Consider the following 24,620-nt stretch of genomic DNA (forward strand, 5'->3'; position numbering starts at 1 on the left):
AAACCTCCCACATTGCTCTTTTAAACAGAATGGCTCTTTCAAGTGGTGCTTGGCAGTCAAGCTGTACAGCTAAAACACTGCCTTTGTGTGGATCTGTATGACCCCTTCTTAAACAACTCCCAGTCACTGGGCCATGCAGCACTTACATGAAGTGATGTGGGACTGTTACGAGAAGAGGTTTGGCTTTTTGGTTCACAGCTGTTGAGGGACAAAAATTCAAATTTAAATAACAACTAATTTAATTTGAAGTGTTACCAGGAAACTAGCTAATCTTTTAAAATAAAAGTCCCTGGACTTCAAGACTCAGGAACTCAGGAAGCAATATAAAATTTTGTATGTTATACACAAGGAACATATTTCTGCATGGTAACTGAAAACCAGCTTGTTCTATGGTAACCACAATGCAATCTTCCAAGATTTATTCCCTAAGACTAGCTACCAAAAAAAAAAAAAAAAATCCTTGAATAATCATGGACAACATTTAAATGACAATTTAAAAAAAAAAAATCAAACCATTCTAGTGGAAGTTTTAGGAACTACTGGGATAAGCTTTCCATAAATAACAAAGATAGCTAAAACTGATGCACCACACTGCACAGCTCTGCATTGGCTGCTGGAAGTAACAGCATAATCAAAGGATGATCAAAGCACAAGCTCCAAGTTACAAGCAGAGATCCACATGAAGACTTGAGCAGAAAAGTAATATGCCATTAGATTAGCTTCCAGTGAAACAAGCCTTGCCATAACCTTTTTACAGTGACTATCCAATCACTCAAAACAAAAAGGTACAAAAGTCTTAGAGTAACTTCAAGTTGTTCAGTCACCTGAGAGTATGAACATGAATAAAACGCTACCCAAAACGCTCAAAGGTTAAGTTGGTGCCTTCAGCGTCAAGTAAAACAGATGAAGACAAAAAAAATGCTCGTCTGTCAAGTTTCACACACTCCTTATAAAAGCCTTCATTTCATAATTGAAGTGCTACTGAAATGGTAAAATATATGAAGATATAACACACCTACAACCCCACAGTGGTCCCGTATTTAATGAACATGCCTTAAGTTCATTAACAACTAATTTGATCGTATAAAAATGAGAATGAATGCTCTAGGGGCACTATTCTACACACTGAAATTTGAAATCATAAATCAACTTCTAACAGAGCCTCCTCTATTTGTTCATTCACGATGGCCAAAATGTTTTTCAAAATTTAAATAAAAATGGCCCTGAGGATAAAGGGGCCAAATAATCATCACAGACATTCTGGTTCATCCACAGGATCAGCTAGTGAGGGTCACTATGCAGTCTTGCATTACCTTAATCTGACAGTCACAGCCACACAGAAGCTTAGTACTAAGTTGAGAATAATTTTACTAATGGGTCTTTCCAAATAGTTGCTATTTGTGGAGGATTCAAGATGCCACTTGGGATTTATTAATGGTCCTTACTCTGAAGTAGCACACCACCGTTGTCACATCAAATTCAGTTCATTTCTCCTAGTCCTTTCTCCTCCAACAAATATTTTCTTTGCAAACCTCTCCTACTGCTGTATTCTTACTTTCAGGAACCCACTCTGAGATACATTCAGAAAGGTTCCTTTTGCAATTCCAAATTCCACTGCTCCATTTCCTCATCCAAGCAATTCCTGGTTTCCCTGAAGATCTGATGGTCATTTGCCCTTGCATAGCTTGTCAGAATTCCCCAGTACCTATGTAATAGTTTTGCTTATAAGCATTCATTATATGTCATACATAAAGTTGTGACATTAAAAAAAAAAGCTAAAAGCAACAATAAATAATAATAATATAAAAATACATATTCAACACAAGGTGGAGTCTTTCACAAGTTAGTTGTCAAGATCTAACAATTTTCCCACGACATCGTCACAACACTTAGCAACCCCATCCAACAAAAGGTAATTCTACAGAATTAACAAAAGGCTTTCATACACCTGACTATCACTTCTCCAAAAAGGTGGGAGACTTCGCTTCAAATAACAGCCATGCAATAGTTTCATGTATGATTACAAAATTGTTACATGAGCACAGTATCTTCCCTCTATCCTTATTTTTCCAGGGAGGCACTGGTTGATGGAAGCCTTCACGGTAAGTCTATATTAAGGGAGAGTTCTGAATCTAAGTTATTACAGTAGAAAGCAGCACTCAACTTTCAGAAGAGCTGACAATTGACACCAACAAACCCATGGAGGATACACAATGAACCATGGTGGAAAAGCAGCTTCAAATGCCTGTACTCTAAAATGCAGATTGGATCAGGTAAAAAAATAAGGAAATTCTAAAATAATCACAGCAAAACAAAGAACATTAGGAATCTTTTCAAAACTTTTGGACAGATACCAATAAACACCATTTTCTCTCCAAAGCTTTACTGGACTGTGATAGTCCCAAGAAAAAAACCAATTTTTTCCTAGAACAGATAGAAAAAAAGAAGAGCAAACCAACAAATGCCTTGATCTAATCCTAAAAAAGAACAACCCCCCAACCCCACCTGTATTTCTAAGTAATCTTTTAACAAAAGCAACAACAAAACCAACCAAATATTCAAAGGTTGTTTCATTGGTAACAACATAACAAACACTTTACTCTTCATACCCATATCTTGTTTATGCCTTAAAGAGATTTACTGCAGTAAGACAAATGTACTTGAGCTCAGAATGGCTGCATTATAAAGACAACCTTGGTTTTCTCTGTTTTCAAGGAAATACTACAATTTAAGTATTCTTGGAATTCAGAGTATATTTTGTTCATGAGTCATCCTATATTCCAGGCACTGAGTGGCTAAATGTCTTACACTCTGCCTCCACCAAAGGCCCCTCCAGAATAACTTACATAAACACAGTTAAGCTCACATTTCAAGTTACTGTGAATACTCAGTTCCCACAAGTTTTATGGTATAATTATCAAATTCTTACAAAAGGCTGCATTTAATTGACAGTGTTAGTCTAGAAACTATGCAGCTTTTTTTGCTTGAGTAACCAAGTATGTTCTGCTTCTTCTAGCTGTTTTATGTAAAAATTATTCTTTGGAGTTAATATTCATGGACCCTTACCACAGTGCTAGAGAGTTAAAATAAAAATTCATTACAGAAAGATTGGTGAGTATTTGTGAAACTGATTTATATGACATACAAGAAACTCTGTACAGTGCTGACAGACCTGCACTGCTGCTCCAAAACAAACCCAGAAATTTAAGTGTTCAATAGCTCCAACTCAAAAGTCTACTATAGTATACATTGTTCCGTTCCTTGAGGCATTTCTGCCTTTTCCACTTAATGTTATGTTCAAACATACACGTCATGAAAACTGCATCCTTTGAAAATAGGAAGTTTAGAAGGGCCAACATCAGCCAAACAATTCCATGAAGAAGCCTTTTTGGTAGTTAGGAAAACTTGCCTCAGGTTTCAAAAGGAAGAGTTGTTCTTTTTCAAGCACTAGCTTGCCAGCATTACCCGTCTTTCTTTTGCCTTTGCTGTCAATAAACAAACTACTAAACAGAAATTCTTCAGGTCAGCAGGACAATATTTCATAAAGCTCTTCTAACATGGAGAAGACCAAGGAACAACATGCCAGGTTTTATCATGTTGATCTCATGAGGGAGGTTCTGAATTAACAAATATTATCTCAAAATACCATCAATAGTTACTATAAATTCAAATATGTGGGAACAAATATATCAACAGTTGTATAAAACAACATGCAGAACATCATCTTCAAGCTTTCCTTTCCCAAATTCTCTGACAAAAACAACCTTGAAAACTTGCCATACTAGCACTTTCAATTAATATAAGGCAAGATTTATAGGGAGAGAGAATATCTTACAAGACATCGCTGGGACAGACAAGCTCTTCAATCCTGTCTTCCGCTCTGAAACAAAAGCAGCAAATTCCAACCCAAGCTCAGGCCAGGAACAATTTTTTTGAGCTTAACTTGGTTAAATTGTGAAAATGCTTAATTTTTTAAGAGAAAAGGATGGTTGGTCCTGTGGAGCAAAAGGGGAGGTAAGCAAGAGGAGATAAAGTTACCTATCTAGAGGTGGTAATCACCCCTCCCCCCAAAAACAAGACATCTGGACTAAATTACACAGAAAACTCAAGTTCCACTAAAAAAAAAATCAGTAATTACTCAGTCGGGTTTCTGATATTCAAATGAAATCAGAATTTTCCACTCCTGTGCTCCTCCCTTTAGTTAATTGTTAACAGCTCCTCTTAGAATCACCACTACCATCATTTAGAATTCGGCACGTTAAGCTACTGCCAAATGGAAAATACAAGTATACAAATGCCAAAGATGTTATCTCTCCTCAAGTATAGAGTGAGGTCTAACTCACTCGCTTATTTCCACACAAACATCTTCAACATTCTCAGAAGCAAAGTGCATTAAAATTTCCAGTGTAAAAGCACAATCAAACCTGAAGTGACATGATGCTAAGTGGTTCTCATGATACACTTAAGGCCACGAATAGGAGCTGTACAGACTGAGAAAAGCTTACGTTGATATTTTCTAACTGCAGTAGATGTACTGTGTAATAGGATTTGACGTCTTCAGACACTAGCCTCACACGGAAACCTGTTTCACTGAACGTCATAACTTCCTCTTCTTTTGTTGGCCAGTATTGTGCACACTTCACCTAATGGATTTTTTTTAAAGAAAAAGAAGGGAAAAAAAAAAAAAGAAAAACCTTGTTAAATATTCTAGTATCTTGGACTTTTGCATGTGCAGATTCTGAGACCCCACTATTCAATAGAGTAGACTCATGTACCTGCTCCCACTTTGAAGAATTCTCGAAGTCCATAAGGTTTACAGCCAAGTTACTACAACTGTTTCAATAGCTATTAAGCATTCCAGCTTTATGTCATTCCAGCTTTATATCATCACATGGCTAACATGTTTTGAGATACATCTTAAGCTTTCTCCCCCCTCTAGTTCTCTACAGGGAACTGAGATCTCTGCTCAGCTATTTCAGCATTTCCCCCCTTTGTTTCTGACTTGCACACCTTCACGTTTACAGAACTCATCCATCACACCCAGTTCTCCCTAGGCTTTTTTCACTAGAACTGGAAGGTTCTAGTGAAACAAAACAACTAACAAACGAATGCAAAACTATTCTTTGTCCTGTATTCCTCTTGCTCTGCATTCTAACTTTCTGTAGGAAAATTTTTGCACAAGAAAACATGTGACTTTTTAACAGACCAGTCAATTTTTTTTCAGTAACTCATCTGCCCTGAATAAAAACCATAAATGTCAAATTACATACATTTATAACTAAAATCTGCAATGCTTTTAGACATAGTAGCAGAAAAACTCCACCATAACAAAAAATGTGTGTATTCTGCATGTATGCCACCAGTTTCAAAGAATCAAAAATAACTAGATCAGTTTGACAGTTCTTGGGCAGCAGTCTGCCTTCATTGTTACAGCTAACATCCCTATATAACAAATACATTACTTGTATACTTGTTTTCCCACTTTCCATTTTGTCCTAGGAACACCTTACACTGCCTCTACTCCTCACTATTTCTACCTGCACATCCTCCTTCTCTGAATGCTACTTTCACCTTTCTCAATGTACATTTGTTAGATACTATTTTCACCAAACTGAACTGTATGTCTTAGCTCCCTCACTTCACTGTTGTATTAAATACACATTATGCTGCCCACCAGGGAGAATGTTTGTTAGTCCTTCTAATGTAACAACATTGCTCAACTGTATTAAAACTGTGTGGCTTATTTTACAACTTACCGAATCTTTTTCAACAATCCTGTTCAGCATGACAACTGCTTTGGTTTGTTGTTGCCATATCATTAGCCAAAAATGACAACATGTATTAGGTAGTGGACCCTGTGTAGTAAAGAATACAAAAATGGGCATGAGAATGTATTGGCAAAGCAGTATTTGAACACAGTTAATAGTTCACTGTGGGAAACAGGAAAAGGTCTTCCTCTTAAGTTTAAACAAATTATTAATAGGATGATAGAAATGGCATGCAAGAAAGTAGCCACACTGCACAGATCATTCCAGGACTTAAAAGGGCTGGGGTTTTTTTAAGAAAAGAAAAAACAAAAACAAACAAAAAAAACCCCAACCCAACAAAAACAAAAAAAAAACCACCAACCCAAACAAAACCAAACAACAAAACAGCAAGAACTCAGGGAAGGGATATTTTGGTTTAAGCATCAATACTACTGTGCTGTTAGAAGAAAAGCTACTGCAGGCATGCTCAGAAGGTACAAGATGTACTAAGGGGTAGAAGTATTGTTATAACCTATTTACAAAAGAACTGAAGAAAAGAGCAAGAAATATTTGAGAAGCTTCATATGCAGTAAATTACTCATACTTCAATATTCCCTTTAGCTTTTCTTAAAACTTAAAATAATCTGTTTGCAACTACATCACACTAGCAGTTAGTAAGAGATAGTTGTAATTCATAGAGACAAGAAACCATCCAAATACAAATTACAACCGTACAAATCCTCCTCCCTAGATTCTCAATCCCTGTAATAACCCAGTAATTGTACTACTTACCTGTGTTAAAATATAGTATCTCTGGGCTTCTTCTATGACCACTAGGCTGGCATTGATATAGTCATTCTCGGTGTTCTGGAGTTTTACACGACTGTGATCATCTAAAATTCAAAGAAAATTAAGAATTAATGATGCATCCATCTCAATGAATACTCTCTAACAGGCAAGTTTAGGTCTGACAAGCAACTAGAACTAAATTCTGCGTACTACCCAAACAGCAAACTACAAATATAAGTGAAACTAATTTCTCACATAACTTTGATAACTGTCCCATTCTCCCCTCGGCATTCCATCAGAGTAACTTCAGGCAGCTATTAATAGAAGCTGCTCAGAAAACTGGAATACCTATTTTTCTTTTAAAAACCCCAACCAAACAAAACAAACCTTCCACACATGCCAAAAAGTTCTCACAGTCATCCCTCTACAGCTGCTTGACTCCCTAATCAACAGCACCACAACTCACTTCAGGCAACACTGTCTTACCACACCAGATGACTCCACTACATGATTTCCTAAAATTCCAAGATTTTTGGTGAACTGCAGTTTCAAAGGTTGAGGGAGAATCATAAAGTTAAGCTCACACAGCTAAAAAAAACCCCAACAAAATCTAATTGCAGTAATTCAAGCCAGGCTTTGATCAATTCAATTTTCCCTGTAAGTTATTGTCTAATATTACAGAACATAAAAATACTAAAAAGGCACATGCAAAACCCAGAAATATTTAAAAAATCATCCAATTAAATGAAGCCTAATCTAACTACATGGTTTCATCTCAAAATTACACAAGCGAGACGGACCATTCCCCTTTTTATGGCAGAGGCAAGCAAAGGACTGTTTAAAATTCTAACATTAATATGAGAAAGATTATCATACTGTCAAACTAAAATACTGCATAATAAAAAGTGATTGTGGTTGTTCCTAGAACCTTTTAGTATCTGATTTATGAACCTCTAGGAGACATCTAGGTAATCAGACTTGTTCACAGTAAGTAATCCTTCAGCCGTTTATCAGTCACTGTATTAAATAAACAGCACTTTCAGTTTAAAATTTGTACACAACTACAGAAATGAGATTCAACTGACTGTAAACCTCCTGAAGCTCAACACCTAGCAGACTAAGAAGAGTAAATAAAAAATAGCAAACTAAAAGGAATTTAAGAAACTTCAACATAATTCATGAAGAGATGGAAGAGATTCCATAAGGAAACTAACAGCAGAGTGAATTACGATGTAATACCAATTTTTAAAACCAAATTCACCTAGTCTAACCCACAAAACTCAATCAGGGCCCAGACTGCTGTTAAACTGTCAATCCACCCATCCTTGCACCAAAAGGCTCACTTCCTTTAGACAAACACTTTGGGAAACACACACAAAGCTGTGAGCTTTGACATTAGCAGCTACAAGTATCAAATTAAGCACAAGTACAATAGCTGAACTCACAGCCAGCCTGTACAGCACAAGGCTTATCTCAGAAATCCATAAATATAAATCTGGATAGGCAAAAAGCTGATGGCAATCAAAAAACAGTTACTGAATTAGACTCTTGTTCTACAGACTGCTTGTATGATTTAATATGAATACTTTCCATGTGTTTGGAAACCTGGGAAAAGTACATTTACTACATCTTGATCTGCCTTTACATTCTCCCTCATCTATCTGCTATTGGCAGCTGCCTAAGACGACCTTGCTCAATTCAAGTAAAGAAGTCAACAGTAAAGTAGAACTATTTTGCAGTTGCTGAAGCAGTCAAATTTGGGGTTGTTGCCCTACCTCCTTTAGCTCCTAACTTTTATATACAGTCACACACGAACAAGCAGAGAACAGAAATATGCTGAAAATTTATTTTTGATATAAAAGCATGAGAAATATACTGAGCTAGTCTGTTTTCATCAGCATTCCAGTCATAAGGCAACACCATTCTGACTTTCAGGAGTCTTAAAAGACTTATGATACCTCTGTGTGAAGAAAAAAATATTATCAAAGCCAAGACACAGCAAAATTAAGATGCATATGCATTTGAAAGTAAAATACATCTCCTTGTATTATTTTGCCACAATAGGAAAGCATTACTTTTTCCTTTCATGTATCACTTTATCTGAAATGTTTCTACTGGAAAGAAACCAAGACCTCTGTAAATATTACATGTCATTTGCCAACAGGAAAAACTTAAGATCTTGTTATAGTAAATCACACATACCGGTACCAGTGTTCTCGGAAAGGTGACGCAAGCAAGCACTGTTAACAGTTTAATACCCAGCGGCAGCTGCTGTACTGCTGCCAGGGGCAGACAACTGCAGCCTCCAAGGAGGTTTCCTGCTTTAATCCTTACGTTCTCAGCTTCATTTTTCCCCTTCTTATAAATTCTGCTTTGTAAACATGACAAAGTTCTGCAAGTTGTTTTTTTTAAAGTCCCTTTAACAGCTAATTCTGTGCACAGACAGAGCCTCCCTCTCTCTCCCCAGCTAAAACAGAGGAGATCCTGCAAGTACTCTGGCATGCAGTCCACAGGACAAAGAAAGCCACTAGAATATATTGATTTCCCTTCTTTCAAGGGATGAGGTTCTTAAAGGACACAATGACCTAGAAACCTCATTCAAACCCTGGCTTGCTCTTCTGAATTAAGTGAAGCAAGCCAATTTTTGACAGTGAGTTAGCTGTAATGTACTTCCCGTACGTATATAATTTCCAGTTACAAAGTACTTAAGATTTATATGAATGATAAACCCATCTTTAAGATAAGATTTATCTTATGTGTTGCCATGCCTACAGCAGCTAAAATACAGTACTCATTTTCTGAAGTGCTAATTCCCCTATTTCAACAAACTATGCAGCCTGAAAAGGAAGTGGAAACCTTGAAAATTATTCTCATTCTGGCTCCCTGCACTGAGAAAAAACACTCCCAGAATGACCCTGTCTGAGATAAGCAAACTCAGATTACCCATTTCCAGCGAAACCCTGTGTCACTAACAATACTTCCCATGCCTCAAATCATGCTAAGACTTCACACTGCCCATCATCGCTTCCTGCTTAACAGAAAATGACAGATCCAGTTAAAACCAAGACACAAAATGTTTGGCATTTTACATGATATAGTTCTTGCAGTTGGTTAATGAAAGGTTTTCATTTAAAAATAACTGTTTCTAGAACACTGTATAACTTCAAAATTATCTTTTATCCAGAAGATGTCTCTGGTCCCCCAAATATAGAGCTAGTAACAATAGAGGAGGGAGAAATGCTACTTAGTGGATTAAATAAAGTCATAAATAAAACATGCAGCTGCAAGTCATCCCAGTGACCCTGCCTGACCCTCTCCTGCCTACCAACAAATCCCCTCCATTTCACTAATCTAAATCTAGTCTATCTGAGCTGCTAAATTATTCAAATTGCAATACTCTGTCACTAGACTTACAGTCTCAAGTTTCAGAGGTAGCCTACGGCAAGGAAAAGGCAAAATTACTTTTCCTCACCACCGTGTCACCAGTTGTACGCAATGAATGCCATCACATCAGTCACGGCCTAGCTCATGACTGAAATGTATTCATACCAAAATATGTGTGTCACTGCCGCACAGGATGCTTACACTTGTAAGCAGGACCATGGAAAAGAAATCTTAAGATACATTTAAGTTTGTATCAGCATGTGCTATAAAGTTTCCCTCTTCCCCAACCCCAAAGAAGTATCTCCAAAAGCAGCACATTGAGTTTATTTTACAATGTTTCATGTGGTAAGATGTTTTAGAGAATCATTAGATAATGTCATAAAAATCATCAATGTCAGCTTCTAATATGGACAAGAAATGCAGCAGGGTTATTTTGGGCTGAACATCTCTCTGTTCTCAGCACATACACTCGAAACACAGGACAGAAGGAGAACATTCCTGCAACGGTAATTAATAGGCACCATGTGCAAAAGCATTCAAATCAGCTCCAACTCTGTTCCCTGTAAAGCACAATACTCTTCATGTTCCTCTCCTGTACTCTATGCCAGCTGCAAGCCTATGGTTGAAAGGTCTGACACAAAACCTACTCAAGGCCACAGGAAGAAAACATGAGAAATCTCTACCTTGCAAGATCTTCCAAAAGCAACATGATCTATCAGGGAGAAATGCTCAGATGTCCCAGGTTCTTGAGCCACACACCATATTACAGAGGAAGGCTGAAGAGAAATCTGTGTAAACCCCCATCTACCCTCCAAAAGCAAAAGGAAAAAAAAAAAACAAAAAACCCTGCCAATTTTGCCAAGGGGATTTCCTTCTTGCCTGTAAATCTGGGAACTCAGCTCTAAAGGTGTTTACAGTCAATCTGAGACACCAGACTCCTCTGATAACAACTAAGGATAAGATTTAGAAGGAAACTTAATTACAGAAATCTTTGGCGTTTCATTAAAATTATTAATAAAGAACAACAACCTCACAACTTACTTTCCTCTGTTAACAACGTTTTATGAGAAATGGTTTCATCTGTCCGGAAATGACTGGCTGTCAAACCAAACCTATTTCAGATTAACTTCCTGTTTCAATAGTACTATGGAGCCAAAATACTCCTCTCTCTATTCTAGACTAATACCAAACTATTAGACTTCTATTTTTTTTTCAGCTAGGCAGTAACTCTTGAGGGCTTTTACCAAACCAAACTTATATATGCTACAGCTCTTTAGCCAACAAAACCGGACACTAACAAAAATACTTAAGAAACTGGAAACACTGCGAAACTCAACTGTAATGGGCAGAAATGATTAGCCTTTCCCAGCAAACAGAAATCAATTTTTACCTAGAAATACATGTAACAGACACAAGTTTGTTTCAGTGTACTTGTCCCCGATATTGCAGGTCAAATGGGGCAAACCAACCCAAAGCATTTTTTCCTGTACTTGTAATTGACATATTTTCCGTAAAACAGAACAATCTTTGCATTTCCACCACCTCAGATTTTAAACTGGCTTGGCTGCTATCACAGTTAACAAACCATTTTCACACTGCTTTTGGAGAAATAAAATTCTTTCTTTAAATTATGTCTTACAGTATGATGATGTAGATAGATCTTAAAAGTCCAACAGCTGGTTCTGAAGGCCTCTGACTATTAGAGAATATTAATATCACCCATTTTTCATCTAAACACTGTTAAAATGCAGCAAAATTTGCAAAGTGAAGGACTGAGACATCAAGATTGTGTGAGACTGAGTCGTCTCGCATTTCTGCAACACCAAGTCCTTGCATACATGCACCACAATTAGATGTGTTCACCACAGTGACCAAACCATGCAGCTTTTATCCCAGCTGCTTTGAAATTTACGTACTGTTACCTTGAAATCTTATTTATCATATACTCCCTTTCAGGTGTCTTTCTCCTCCTCTCATCGTTACTGAACCAATTATGAGTCATATTTGAAAACACAAAAGTAAAATTCCAGAGGAATCAACTAGTTCAAACACAGTGTTTTGCTCTGTTCTCCTCATACAGCTTTGTTCCTAGTGCCCAGTTCTGCAAGCTATCTAGGTGGAGCAATTCAAACCATCTTTCTTTCATAAATGCTAAAAACTGACACATTCCTCATAAACTTCACCATCTTAGTTCATTCATTATGTTATAATTTATGTCAGAGTGTAACAGCTCTAGCCCTTTCCTGAGCCTGACTACTACTCCAATACTAGATTTTATCTATCTCTGCTTTTGCACTGGGCCCAGGAATTAATACAATCTTTTTTTTTTCCTACTGGGTAAACATGTTTCAGAAGCAGGCTTTGCCATGACTAAGGCAGAAGCATTTGATGCTCTTCACTACTGTAAAAGGCATGCCATGATTAAGGAAAATGCTGAGCTCCAAATAACTGCAGGAGATGAATACAAGTCACATCTGTAAGGTATTACTGGAGGCATTATTAAATGCTATTTAAATAATGCAACGTATTTTTATCTATTTTAGAAACACTGTTTTTAAACAGAAAGAAAAAAGCGCAAGTACTTCGAAAGTAAATTTTCATTCTCTTTGTATAAATTAAATCCATGTATGGGAGAAAAGTAAATGCATGGATACAGCTTCTGATTGTATAGGATGTTAGACCCAGGACTAGAACCTGCAACTTCTGGGTTCAAATCTAATTTCCTGCCTTCTCATCTTACAACCCCCATTGCAACTTAAGTATGAAGCAGAAAGTGAATAAAACATCTCCTTCAGCACTGGTAACATGCTAATGCCATGCTGTAACAGGACAGCAAAGCTGGTTCACCCAAGTCCCTCTGCACAAACATGTGTCCCCCAGAGGCCTGTCTCCATTTCCTCAGCCTACAGTGAAAGTCAGTGAGCCTTGCCTCATCGGAGGTATCTTCCTCAGAGCTGGACACCTTCTCCAGCAGAATGCCATGCAGACACAGCAAGGAGGCCATGCACTGGATTCCTAAGTTCAGTTTCATCAGTGTGCAGCACAAGGGTTCAGCACCACACCAGACTGGACCTATTTGGTGCGAATTCACTGTGCCACTGGAGCATCCTGGCAGCAGTCTAAGGAGCAGCACGCAGCACCACATCTGACTGGTGTGACTCAATCCAAGACCCTTTCCATGTCATTCTGAGAAGTGCTATGCACATGCTGTTACCACAACTTTCAACTGGAAACAAGGAGCTCAGCACTTCTCCAAATCTTAGAATAGGTATTCAGATCAGGCTCTTAAACAAAAAGTCCCAATATACCAGCAACCCTTCAAAAACTCTAGATCCAGTAACAAGGTGGCTTTTAGGACTCTTTAGTATTCTGGGAAACTTCAAACATGTTATCTGTCCCAGTTTTATTATACTGCAAAAAAATTAAAGCTGTACAATTTTTTTTCCCCTATCTGTAGCTCACATATCTTTTTGCAATAATTTTGGCTTAACAGTTTCTGAAATAATATGCTGATGAAAAGAAGCCCACAACATCTCTGTAGCAGAGAAGCTGGTCTAAAAAAAAAAAGCTCGTTTCACATGAGACATAAGATCATTATGTCAAAAAGACCATTTCACAGCAATTAGCAGAAGTACAAAGCACTCCATACCTTATTTACCACATACACAAAACCAACAAAATCTGAAGCATTTTTTAAAGCAACAGTAGAAATTGAGTGGCATTTATCCACATCACCTTGTAGATGTGCAGAATCACTCAGTCCAAAAAGAAAACACTTCTGTCAGTCAAGGCTTATTAACTTAAGCTCTATACTCATTTTTTACAATAGATGAAGCACTACGAAACAAATAATTTCTGTCTGAGAAAAATATCTCTAAAACATTATTTTGCAGCTCACAAACATTTACCTATACACTAATACCTATGACTTGCAACCATCTCTCATTCACCATTCAGCACAATGAGTTTAACCAGCAGACTTTTGTTCCTCCTGTTATTCACATTTGTGTATGTGTTACCAAAAGCCCCACATTTATCACAGGATACATGCCTACAGAAATAAACAAAATGCAAAATTTGCAATGACCATGATATATTACCCCAAATATTTTATTGTTTAAAGTCAACAGGGTAAGAGAAGGTCTAGTAAGTTTACTGCAATGACTGCAGAAAAGATACTCACATGGACTAACATCTCTGTATCTGTTTCGATTTCTGTTTTCTGGATATTTTGCAACTCTGTGAGGAAAGTCAGTGGATTTATGTCGGATTTCCTTAAAAAGACAAAAAAAATTGACTTATAGCCAGCAACCTGATTAAGATTACTGTTCTATACATACTACTAATTAAGTAACATTATTAATAACTAATATTTTTTAAACTGACTTTTACTGCCCCTAGTGTCATTTTCCCTCAAAAGACGTGTCTCATCCATGGCCAAACTGTTACCACTTAGATCTTCCTACATTTAGCTAAAACCACCAAACATAACACAAGTAACTGAGACATCAGGATCAAAGGGCAAAAAACCCCAAACCCCAGATATTTATTACGTTTACAGTTTACCTCAGAGTAGCACATTATCTCCCAAAGCAATAAGGACTCAGATGCAGCAGCAGTATTATGCTGGCTCCTTTACAGCGACTGGTAGCATAAAACCCCACAAAGGTAAGTGAACTAGTTAATGATTTTATGGCTACTATTAAGAGCCATAGGATTATTCTTGGTGGTTTGATGGCTCATCCCATACAGCTGTAGTTAAACATGAACCAATATGAAGAATTCTAGAGTCACAAATATCAATGTGAAATCAAAGCCTGCTTCTCCCCGTGCATTAATACAAACCTTCCAGTAATCTGTGAGACATTCAGACTCACACACTGTTTTAAGGACCCTACTGTTCACATGTTCTGAATGTTCTGCTTTATTAATTTGTTGCCTGAGTGCATCTTTTCTACAACTTCACTAAGATAATATACAGAATTATCTTATGCAGAAAACTGAAAACAGCCTTCAATGTGTTCTACTCTGTCTTTACATCTCTGTACTGACGCTGTCTCAGCAGAAATGTCGTACAGTACAGAATTAACAATATTTTTCTTTGAATTCTCCTTCTGTTTTTAGATTATGTTGCTACATTTGATCGTTATATCCCAAAGGGCATTTAAACTTCTTATTACAACTGAGCATTCTTTGGTCTTCTCAATGTTCCCACTATCTTTGCGCTCAAACTTCCTAAATAGTCTAGTCTATTCCCAGACAATGAACACAGCCAAAATGGGCATCAGCAGAAATACAACATACAAAAGAAAGCTCCAATTTTTAGCATTGGTTGCATGACCTTTCTTTAAAATGTAGTGCCAACCTGTAAAGAACATAAATCACAGTGTGGAACAGCAACTGCCAAGAATCAATACTCCACATATTTGTATAAAAATCTCTTTCTGTTGGGTTTTTTATTTTGATACAGCAAACTAGAACTTCTCTAGTTTACATGGCTGACAAGCTTTGGGAGCTTGCACATAGAACAAATGGATTCCTTCACACCCAAGTTCCCATGAAAGGTAAATTTTGTACTATTCTTTAACAGGATGCAACATATTTTGCTTTTTAAAGCACCTGCATTGTCCGTGCACAGAAACAGGCCTATACTTTGGTAAAGAAACACTAAAATAGCTGGAAATACTACTACAGTAATGCGGTGGGAGGGTAGGCTTGCTAAAAAGAATTAAACTTAAGAAAGTGTAATGCCTAGTTCTAAAATCAGTTTTCCCACATAATATCCAGCCATCACACAGAATCACAACATGTCCTGACCTGGAAGGGACCCACAAATATCATCAAGTTCAGCTCCTGATCCAGCACAGAATAACCCGAAGAACCACACCACGTGCCTGAAAGCATTGTCCAAACCTTTCCTGAACTCTGGCAGGCTTGGTGCTAGATGGTACTTACTTACTTGTAACACAGATATATCCAAAACTGTAACATCTGAAATACTGCAGTAGAGTGTATTTGAATCACATATAAATCAAATAAATCGCTAATTTAACAGAGAAAAAGTGTAATTTGAAATCAGTAAAGAAAACTTTGAGGTTTGGTTCTCTTTCCTCATTTGTGAGAGTGCTATAAAATATTGCTGGCCTAAATAACTGCTCTAGTGACACCAGCTGATACATAACGTCTGTTTTATGGAAGTGGCTGTTCTTGGAAGTTCTTAATTTCTTTAATAGAAGAAGTGCAAATACTGTATTTTATTAAGTGGCACTCGCGCAGGGCCCCCACAGCAGACGCCGAGCTGGCCAAGGCAGCGGGAACGGGCGCCGAGGAGGGAGCAAGGGTGCCTGAGGAGCCGCACGAATCCGCGGGAGAAAGAAAGGGGGGGAAACCTTGGCCAAATCCGTACTATCGGGCACAGCTTCCCACACCGCCCGCAAGCCGCGGGAGTCCCACAGCGACTGCCCCGGCTCGGACCGGGCCCCGCTCGGTTGAGCCCCGGGTGCAGCGCCGACCAAGAGCCAGCGCCGAGCCCGCGCACTCGCCCCGCCCCGCGCCTGCGCCCCGCTGCCCCTTCCCGGGGCCGCCCCGCAGGCGCATGCGCAGCGTTTGCCCACGGCTCCGCTGCGCGCACCTGAGGGCGAGAGTCGTGTTGGCCCAGCGACTTCCGCTCTCCCCGCTGCTGAGGCGGCGGTGGTGCTGCACACCGGGCACGGGCGCTGCCGGCCCGCGGGGCTCTCTCCCCCCCCCTCACTCCCTCCCTCCCTCCCTCCCTCCCTCGCTGTTGCTCCCCGGTTGGAGCCGACCACGCCGCTCGGCTCACCAGATAACGCGCCTGCCAGTCGTTCGTGGCGTCGATCTCTTGGAACTCCTGCTCGATGGCGGCGGACATGATGGCGGCGGCCGCCAGGGCGCGCGAGCCTGTCCGCAGGAGGCCGAGCGGCGAGCTCGCGCGCAGCCCCCCGCCTCACGGGAGCGGCGGGCGCGCACATACGCTCGCGACCGGGTGTCCCGCAGCCGGCGCCGGGCGCATGCGCGGCCGCTGTCCCGCCCACCGAGGGCGGCGGAGAGCACGCCTCCCCGGGAGCAGGAGGCGGGAAGCACCTGGGGTGACGTCACTGGCCTGGTGGGGGGCGGGACCGCGCCCAGGTGTCGCGGGGGCTCGGCAGGGCCGGGGGCTTCGGTCTCCAAATGGCCACGGAGCGCTTGTTTTCACAAAAATCACGGACTCAGTCCTGTTGGAAAAGATCTCCGATCATCGAGTCCAACCTGTGGCCGAACATCACCACGTCAACTAGACCATGCCACTGAGTGCCACCTCCAGGGACAGTGACGCCATAGCCTTCCTGGGTAGTCCGTCCCGGTATCACCCTTTCTGTGAAGAATTTCTTCCTAATGTCCAACCTGAACCTTGCCTGGCACAGCTTGAGGTTATGTCCTCTCGTCCTATCGCTGGTTGCCTGAGAGAAGAGTCCGACCCCCAGCTGGCCACACCCTCCTTTCGGGCAGTTGTAGAGAGCGATAAGGTCACCCCTGAGCCGCCTCTTCTCCAGGCTGAACACCCTCAGCTCCCTCAGCCGCGTGTCCTCACAGGACGTGTGCTCCAGACCCTTCACCAGCTTCATTGCCTTGCTCTGGAGACGCTCCGGAACAGCAACTGCCAAGTTGTTAATGTCCTTCCTGAACTGAGGGGCCCAGAACTGAACTCAATATTTGAGGTGCAGCCTCACCAAAGTGCGTGCAGGGGGACAATCACTGCCCTAGTCCTGCTGACCACACTATTGTTGATACGAGCCAGGATGCCATTTGCCTTATTGGCCACCTCCGCACTCTGCTGGCTCACGTTCAGCTGCTGTTCACCACTGGTCCTTTTCCACTGGGCCACTTTGCAGCCACTCTGGCCCCAGCCTGCAGTGCTGCATCGCTGTCCCGATGTCACGGAGCGGTCACAGACCCCGAAGAGGGCATGAGCGCTTCCAGCCGCCGGCGAGACCCAGCTCGGCTAAGCGTCGCCCCCGCCGCGCTGTGCCCCGCCGGCAGCCGCTGGTTCCGAAAAGCAGAAGTGCGGAGACACGGACGTGTCGAACAGACAAATCACGGCGGGGCTCGCTGTCCCGAAAGCAGAAACGCCTCGATTGCCTCACTGGGACAGAAAGTCCCTTAGGAGGAGGCTCGGCAGACGCCGGGCAAAGCCAAGGGTCGGGCCGGGTCAGAGAGGGCTGCGCTGCGCGGGCTGCTGCGGACAGCGCCTGAGGCCCCCGGGCAGGCGGGCGACGCCTCATGGCTCAGCACAGGTCGCTGGGTAATGCCCGGCGCCTTAAAAATGTGTAAATTAGCGCCACAAAGGGGAGCTGTGTAGCGTTAGCGCGTGTAAGTGTCTGAAGGGAGGGTGCCAAGAGGATGGATCCAGGCTCTTCTCGGTGGTACCGAGCAACAGGACAAGAGGCCACGGCAAAAAATTGATGCACAGTAAGTTCCACGTGGATATGAGGAAGAACTTCTTTATTGTGAAACAGATTGTCCAGAGAGCTTGTGGAGTTTCCCTCATTGGAGATATTCAAGAACCGTTTGGACGCAAATCTGTGCAACCAACGTGTTCTAGAATGACCCTGCTGGAGCAGGCAGACTGGATCAGATGATCCCTTCCAATCTTCCCCATTTTGTGAGAGATTACAGTGCCTCCCCGCACCCCGGTGCCAGTGCTGCCCTCGGCACCGCCGCCGCCTCCTCTCCCGCGGGTGCCTGTCCTGAGCCTTAGCTCCTGGCACACCCTTTGCGTGCCGCAGGCTCTCCCCCACCATCAACGCGGCGCGTCACGGACTGGGAGGATTCCGTGGAAACATTTGTATCTGCTCTCTCCCACGGCCGAGGGGCCTCCGCCCTGCTCTGCACCCCCGCCTCTCCCCTCGGCTTCCCTGCTCTGCCACCACCGGTCCCCGCTGCCCTGGGCTCCTCAGCGTGCCCGACCCCAGGCACGTACACACGGGCAGGGGCTGGGCGTGTCAACTGTGGTGTGACTGACAGCTGAATGACATGATGCCATCCAGAGGGATGGCATGGACCTGGACAAGCTCGAGAAGTGGGCCCATGGGAACCTCATGAGGTTTAACAAGGCCCAGTGGTCAGGTCAAACTCCAGTATCAATATAGACTGGGGTCTGAACAGATGGAGAGCAGCCCTGCCAAGAAGCACTGGTGGGTGGGAGGCTGGGCATGAGTAGGCAGTGCAAACTTGAAGCCCAGAAAGCCAACCACATCCTGGGATTCTGCCCCTTTACGCTACTGGTGAGACCCCACCTGGAGTGCTGCATCCAGCTCTGGAGTCCCCAGCACAGGAAGGACATTGACCTGTTGGAGTGAGTCCAGAGGAGGGCCATCAAGTTGATCAGATGGATGGAGGACCTCTCTTATGAGGAAAGGCTGAGAGAATTGGAATTGTTCAGCCTGAAAAAAAGAAGGCTCAGGATTGACCTAATTGTGGCCTTCCAGTACCTGGAGGAAGCCTACAAGAAATGTGGAGAGACACTTTTTTACAGGGGCATGTAGTGATAGGACAAGGGTGAATGGCCTTAAACTGAGAGTAGATTTAAATTAGGTATTAGGAGGAAGTTCTTTGCTCAGAGGGTAATGAGACACTGGAACAGGTTGCCCAGAGAAGTTGTGGATGCCCCATCCCTGGAAGTGTTCACAGCCAGATTGGATGGAGCTTTGAGCAACCGGGTCTAGTGGAATGTATCCCTGCCCAATGCAGAGGATCTTTAAGATCCCTTCCAGATCATGATTCTATGCTCTACAGCTCCTGTGATAATGAACATCACAATGCTGGCTGTGCCATCGCTGTGGTTCCCCACATGCTGTCATGGTGCAGCCCCCCTGCCCCCTGTGGGCCTCACCTGATGTTTAAGCACAACAACAACAACAACAACAACAACTAATATTTTTGAAACAGACTTTTGATTCTGACATCCAAATACCTGCATGTCCTTTCTGCTATACAGTGCTCCAAGTCCACTGGCTCACGTGCTCCCCCAAGTCCTGGAAGAAAAGCTGGTGTCCTAGACACCATGGGACTGTGTGATGCCTCTGAAGCACAGCTGATGGGGCAGTATGGATCAATAAGTTCATAACAAGTTTTTCCAAGTAACTCAAGGAAATGTTGCACAAGATTTTCTTGAACTATGGGTTCAAGCTTTGAAATCAATATAGGGAATGGCATTCTTGGATTTTTCTGCCTGCAAGACTGAAGCACAGGTCATGTCTGTAGTTTTGCAGGTGCTCTCTAGTTAAAGAGTGTTCTATGTGTGATCAGTTATGAAACAAGAAAATAGGACAACATTTCTGAATTATGTTTATGATTTAGGAGTACAGAAAAGAATCCAAGTGTCCATCCTCAAGGTAATGATTGGGTTTCATTTGAAATAGTTTTATTTCATGTTTCAATGAATAAAATTGTTCTTTACCTCAGAAAACTTCCCTTGCACAAGCTGGTGCAAGAAAGTAAATAGATACGTAGAAACAAATAACATATATTATTAAAGAAATGAAAATAGACACCTTCCTTGCTGATTTTAGTATTTGGTAGGCTTTTTCCCTGTATATAAGCTTGCTGACTGATCTGTATTTATAGCATTTATGACATGAGAAGCTTGTGCTTGTCACTTGTGTTTGTGATATTTGGGGATATTTGGGTAATTCATACTGGGACAGCAATGTAATTGTGTTGTTAGAAAAGGGAGTTTTGTGGTAGCAGCTACGTTTAGTATCTCTAACACAGATCAGTGCCCAAAGATATCTCATGGAAAGCTAAAAATATTTATTAATTGTGATTTAGAGCTGGCTTAGAAAAGCAAAAACTTGTAAACCAGGGATTTCTGAAGAAATTGCTGTTGTCCAGTTTTGGGTTGGTTTTTTACTGCTGAAAATGCAACACCAGCTCTCTGGTTTTTAGTATCTGAGCCCAGGATAGGCCCAAGACTACATTTCTAATGGTCTGTGAAAGAGAACTGTATATACAACATAAACCAAATGCACTCGTTAGAAAACTTTATTCTGTTGCCAGTAATATACTCTCATCCTGCATTAGCTGTGCAGACAAACCCAGATGAACTACTACATAAAGTCTTAAGCCCTTGAGACTGCGTGAGACATACACAGAGTGGGATAACATAGTTGCTGGACAGTCTGGTATATTGTAGTGTTTTCTGTCTTAATATAAACATAAACAAGCAATTTTTTTTATTAAAATCTCTGATAGTTTGAGAAGCCCATTTCTGTACTGACAAAACAGTCACCCCAAAGTAGTTTGGTATCCATAGAAGTTCTGATTTCAAAATTGACTTTGGTGCCCATGAACACCAATCGAGTTAATTTTAAATGTTTTTTGTCCAGTGACCTTGGTTGAACAATTATTCTAGTACCAGTCTGGAACAGACTAAATGTTTGTTCCTCCATGTGTACTTTTTTGGGTCATTCACTGGAACTACTTAAGTACCATTTATTGGAAATGGTCTGGTTTGTGCTGCTTTTCTGAGAACCATTTTAGATATTGGGAGATGAAGAACAAATTCTTCCCTGAGGTGGTTTTATTCACAAATATACTCCACATCAATTTTTTTCTGTTGAGGAAGAGAGCTATAATGTGCTTAATCTTCCCACGATGTGAAAGGAGAACATATAATTCCTGATTTAAGCCTTATAGCCCAAGGCCTGAAAGAGAAGAGGATTCTCCCTTCCCTGATGAACTGGATAGGACTTGAAACCCAGAAGGACTGGCCATTCTTCTGGCATCTGGTAGGGAGTAGGAGAAGCTGAATGGAAAGGCCCAGTGGTGAGGATAAAGCAGGTTTCATTTATGGTGTACAGCTACAGTGCAGTCTTTGTATTTCAGAATTTTGGAAGCTGTATTCCTTGTTCAAGTGAATGCTAAAATTCCCATTACTGAAAGGGGGTGTCAGCGCAAATACCTTTCCTTAACTATATTATTGCTTTCCTTCCCCTGCCCAAAATTGTTTTGTGGTATACAATAAGAGGGGGAAAAAAACCAAAGAAAACACCCCAAAAACCCATAGCAAACCCTTCAAAATATATGTAGCAAAATGCAAATCCTTGTAGCAGCAACAAAAGCATAAGTACAAGGGCCTCAGACAGGTTTGTTTTCAGGCAAGGAAGTCTTTCACATCAGTCAGAAATCCACAACAGTGGGATCCTCATGTCCAATACCTGATAAAAAACCTCTCTGTAGTAAAGGTGATGGGATTATGGAAGAGGAGGACAATACAGCTCTGCCCAGACTATAGAATTGCCCAAACTGTTGCCTGGAGTTCTGTGTAGAAGAAATTCATGGCCAGGGACGGAAGGAAATAATAAGAACTATTAAGGAAGTCTGTTTCATAGTCTAGAGATTTGTGCCAGGGTGTACGGCACTGGACTCCCATGGTGAAGTTGAAATAATTGTGGAGTATGAAAAGGGTAACTGGCAGAAGTGCTGTCATGAGTGAATGGACACACCAACTGGCAGAAAAGGCAGCTGGTCAGGATGTCTGGGGGATAAAACAACTTTAGGGTCTGCTGTGGCTTTGTGAAACAGCCCTTCCAGCAAACTAAGCTGGGGTGTGCAGTCAGCCACAAAGCCTAATGCCTGTGAGTCAGTGCAGGGGGAGTTGGGTATGGCTATGGGAAGAAGAAAAGAGCCAGTTGCCAAGAGAAAGACGACTCTGAGTTATTATTTTCCTCACTTGTAGAGAGGATCTTGCTTGCTGGGGATGGTTTTTGTACATTACTTGACTTTCTGTCTCTCTTTCCTTTCCACCCCTAGCTACAGTGACATTTACTGAAATCATTGTTTGCAAGTGAGAAACTCTAATTCACTGAGTGTGGCTTGGTGTCATTCCATGATCCTGGTCAGAAGGTCATATTTTGCTAGAAATGGCATCTATAGTAACTGCCTACAGCTGACATAGAGTTTTCATGTTGAAAGTTTGTTTGAAGATCATGGGTTTATTAGACTTTAAAATTGCCTCACAGACTGAATAGGGCTGTTCCATGCTTAGACTCTTTCTAATCTCACAGTTACCATTTCAAAACATTACTTTACATGATGGCATAATGGTTAAGGAGAAGTTCTGGAAACACCTTTATGCTGGCCAGTGAGCCTTTCATTCAAGTTCTCTTACAATTTTGAAGTCATAGTATCATGATCTTGTAACTTGTCTGTAGCACAGATTCTGTATTTTAGTGGTTTCCAAGCTTGATTATATGTATCTTCATCTATATTCAAGCTTATCTTCCAAATTACAAAATTGAGGGCATTTTCTGAATTACAGCTGGAAAGATTGTGATGCACCAAACCACTGTTATTTGCTAGAAGAAGTTCTGGTAAGAAAGCACTGTTTTAGCAGAAGAAGACTTTCTCCTGAGGAGTAACAGTAAATGTTTCTATTATAAATTTGTATTCTCAGTTTTATGTTCCGTTTTTTCTTTTGGTTTCCCAGCATCAGAACAAAGCAATTATGACTATTTTCATGGGTGTAACAATATCCAAATTGCTTTTGCCTTTTTTTAGTGGCCCCAATAGTTCAAAATAAGAGTCTTCAGATTGTAATCCATGTTTGTAATTCATGCTTCTGTTAGACAACCTGAAGTGCCAATAACAGGAAAGGATTTTCTTGTACTACTTGCTGTAATACCGATTTAAAATATCTTATTGTTACCAACTTCATAGATACTTAAATTTACCATGTGGTGGTAAGCCTTTAATGTATATTACAATAATTACTTCTGTCTTTCCAGTGATAGCAGAGGTAGGTCTGTGCAAGATTTGTGATATCTTTGCCTGGTTTTAAGTTGACATTAATATATCGAATTTCATACTATTTCCCGGAGAAGCTTGTCCTGTTGAGATAATGAGCAGCCCTGTAGGAGCCACATTCTCTGAGTCACTGTTTTGATGGCAGAGTTCCATGAGTGTGAGGCTCATTTTGCCTGCTGAGACGTCCTTCAGTATGTTACAAAGAACAAGGTGTTCACACTTGTGTCACTGTGGAAAGGCACTGGATCTTGTAAGGGCTGTGGAACTCTACATCAGAATTTGCATTGCTACACTTACTTGGCAAAGCAGGACTGTGTTAATGCACCTCTCTTTTTACCTTCAAAGTAAATCAAAAAGCAAGGAGGAAAATAGATTTTGCCTGTAGGTGGCAAAGAGCCATGAAGAAATTGTTAATTTTTCAGGCAGTGTGATTTCCTAACAAAAACAAATTAGTAGTGCATGTGAAATTTATCTTTCCTTTTTTAATTTGATAATGTCTCTTATAAGAATGTCTTTGAAACTAATCTACTAAAGTAAGGAGTCTTAAAAATCTGCTTTGCATAGCAAGTATAACAGAGCTTTTGAATGCATGCTATGTTGCCTTTGGTCCAGACATTTCAAACCTCTAATTCATACCCTTGTGGCATATAAATGGGCTGTAACTGCTAAGTCAATTTGTTTGTTTTCTCAAAGAAAAGAAAAACTGAATGTAATGTACTGAAAGAAGGATCCATAACACACGTTTTCCAATTGGAATGCTGTCAAGGCCTTTAACATCTTATTTTAGTCCATGGAACAGTTCCAGCAGTTCAAGTCATGACATGACCACTTACTGGAATTAACAACCCAGGGAGAAAAGTGCCCTTGTGCAGAACGTGTCCAGTATCGAAATGGGTG

At 41.0% G+C, this 24,620-nt stretch overlaps 1 protein-coding gene across 5 annotated transcripts in view; it reads right to left on the reverse strand.

Annotated features, from left to right (window-relative positions):
- The window catches only part of PTPN2 (protein tyrosine phosphatase non-receptor type 2), a 31,808-nt gene extending 14,866 nt beyond the window's left edge, over positions 1–16,942 (reverse strand). For 2 of the 5 annotated variants that reach the window (XM_042032031.1, XM_042032012.1), the window contains exons 1-5: positions 16,741–16,903; positions 14,104–14,194; positions 6,540–6,640; positions 5,757–5,855; positions 4,506–4,643 (exon numbers count right to left, since the gene is read on the reverse strand). In XM_042032031.1, coding sequence (XP_041887965.1) covers positions 4,506–4,643; positions 5,757–5,855; positions 6,540–6,640; positions 14,104–14,194; positions 16,741–16,809 — 498 coding nt within the window. In that variant the 5' untranslated portion in view covers positions 16,810–16,903. Of the gene's footprint in view, positions 1–4,505; positions 4,644–5,756; positions 5,856–6,539; positions 6,641–14,103; positions 14,195–16,740 lie in introns of all 5 variants that reach the window. The other 3 variants (XM_042032020.1, XM_042032004.1, XM_042032041.1) reach the window with 2 other exon arrangements.
- Positions 16,943–24,620: the final 7,678 nt, after the last annotated feature.

Source organism: Corvus kubaryi, unplaced genomic scaffold (genome assembly GCF_017639235.1).
Source record: "Corvus kubaryi isolate FWS band 111438036 unplaced genomic scaffold, C.kubaryi_AGA036_p1.0 132, whole genome shotgun sequence".
NCBI lineage: Eukaryota > Metazoa > Chordata > Aves > Passeriformes > Corvidae > Corvus > Corvus kubaryi.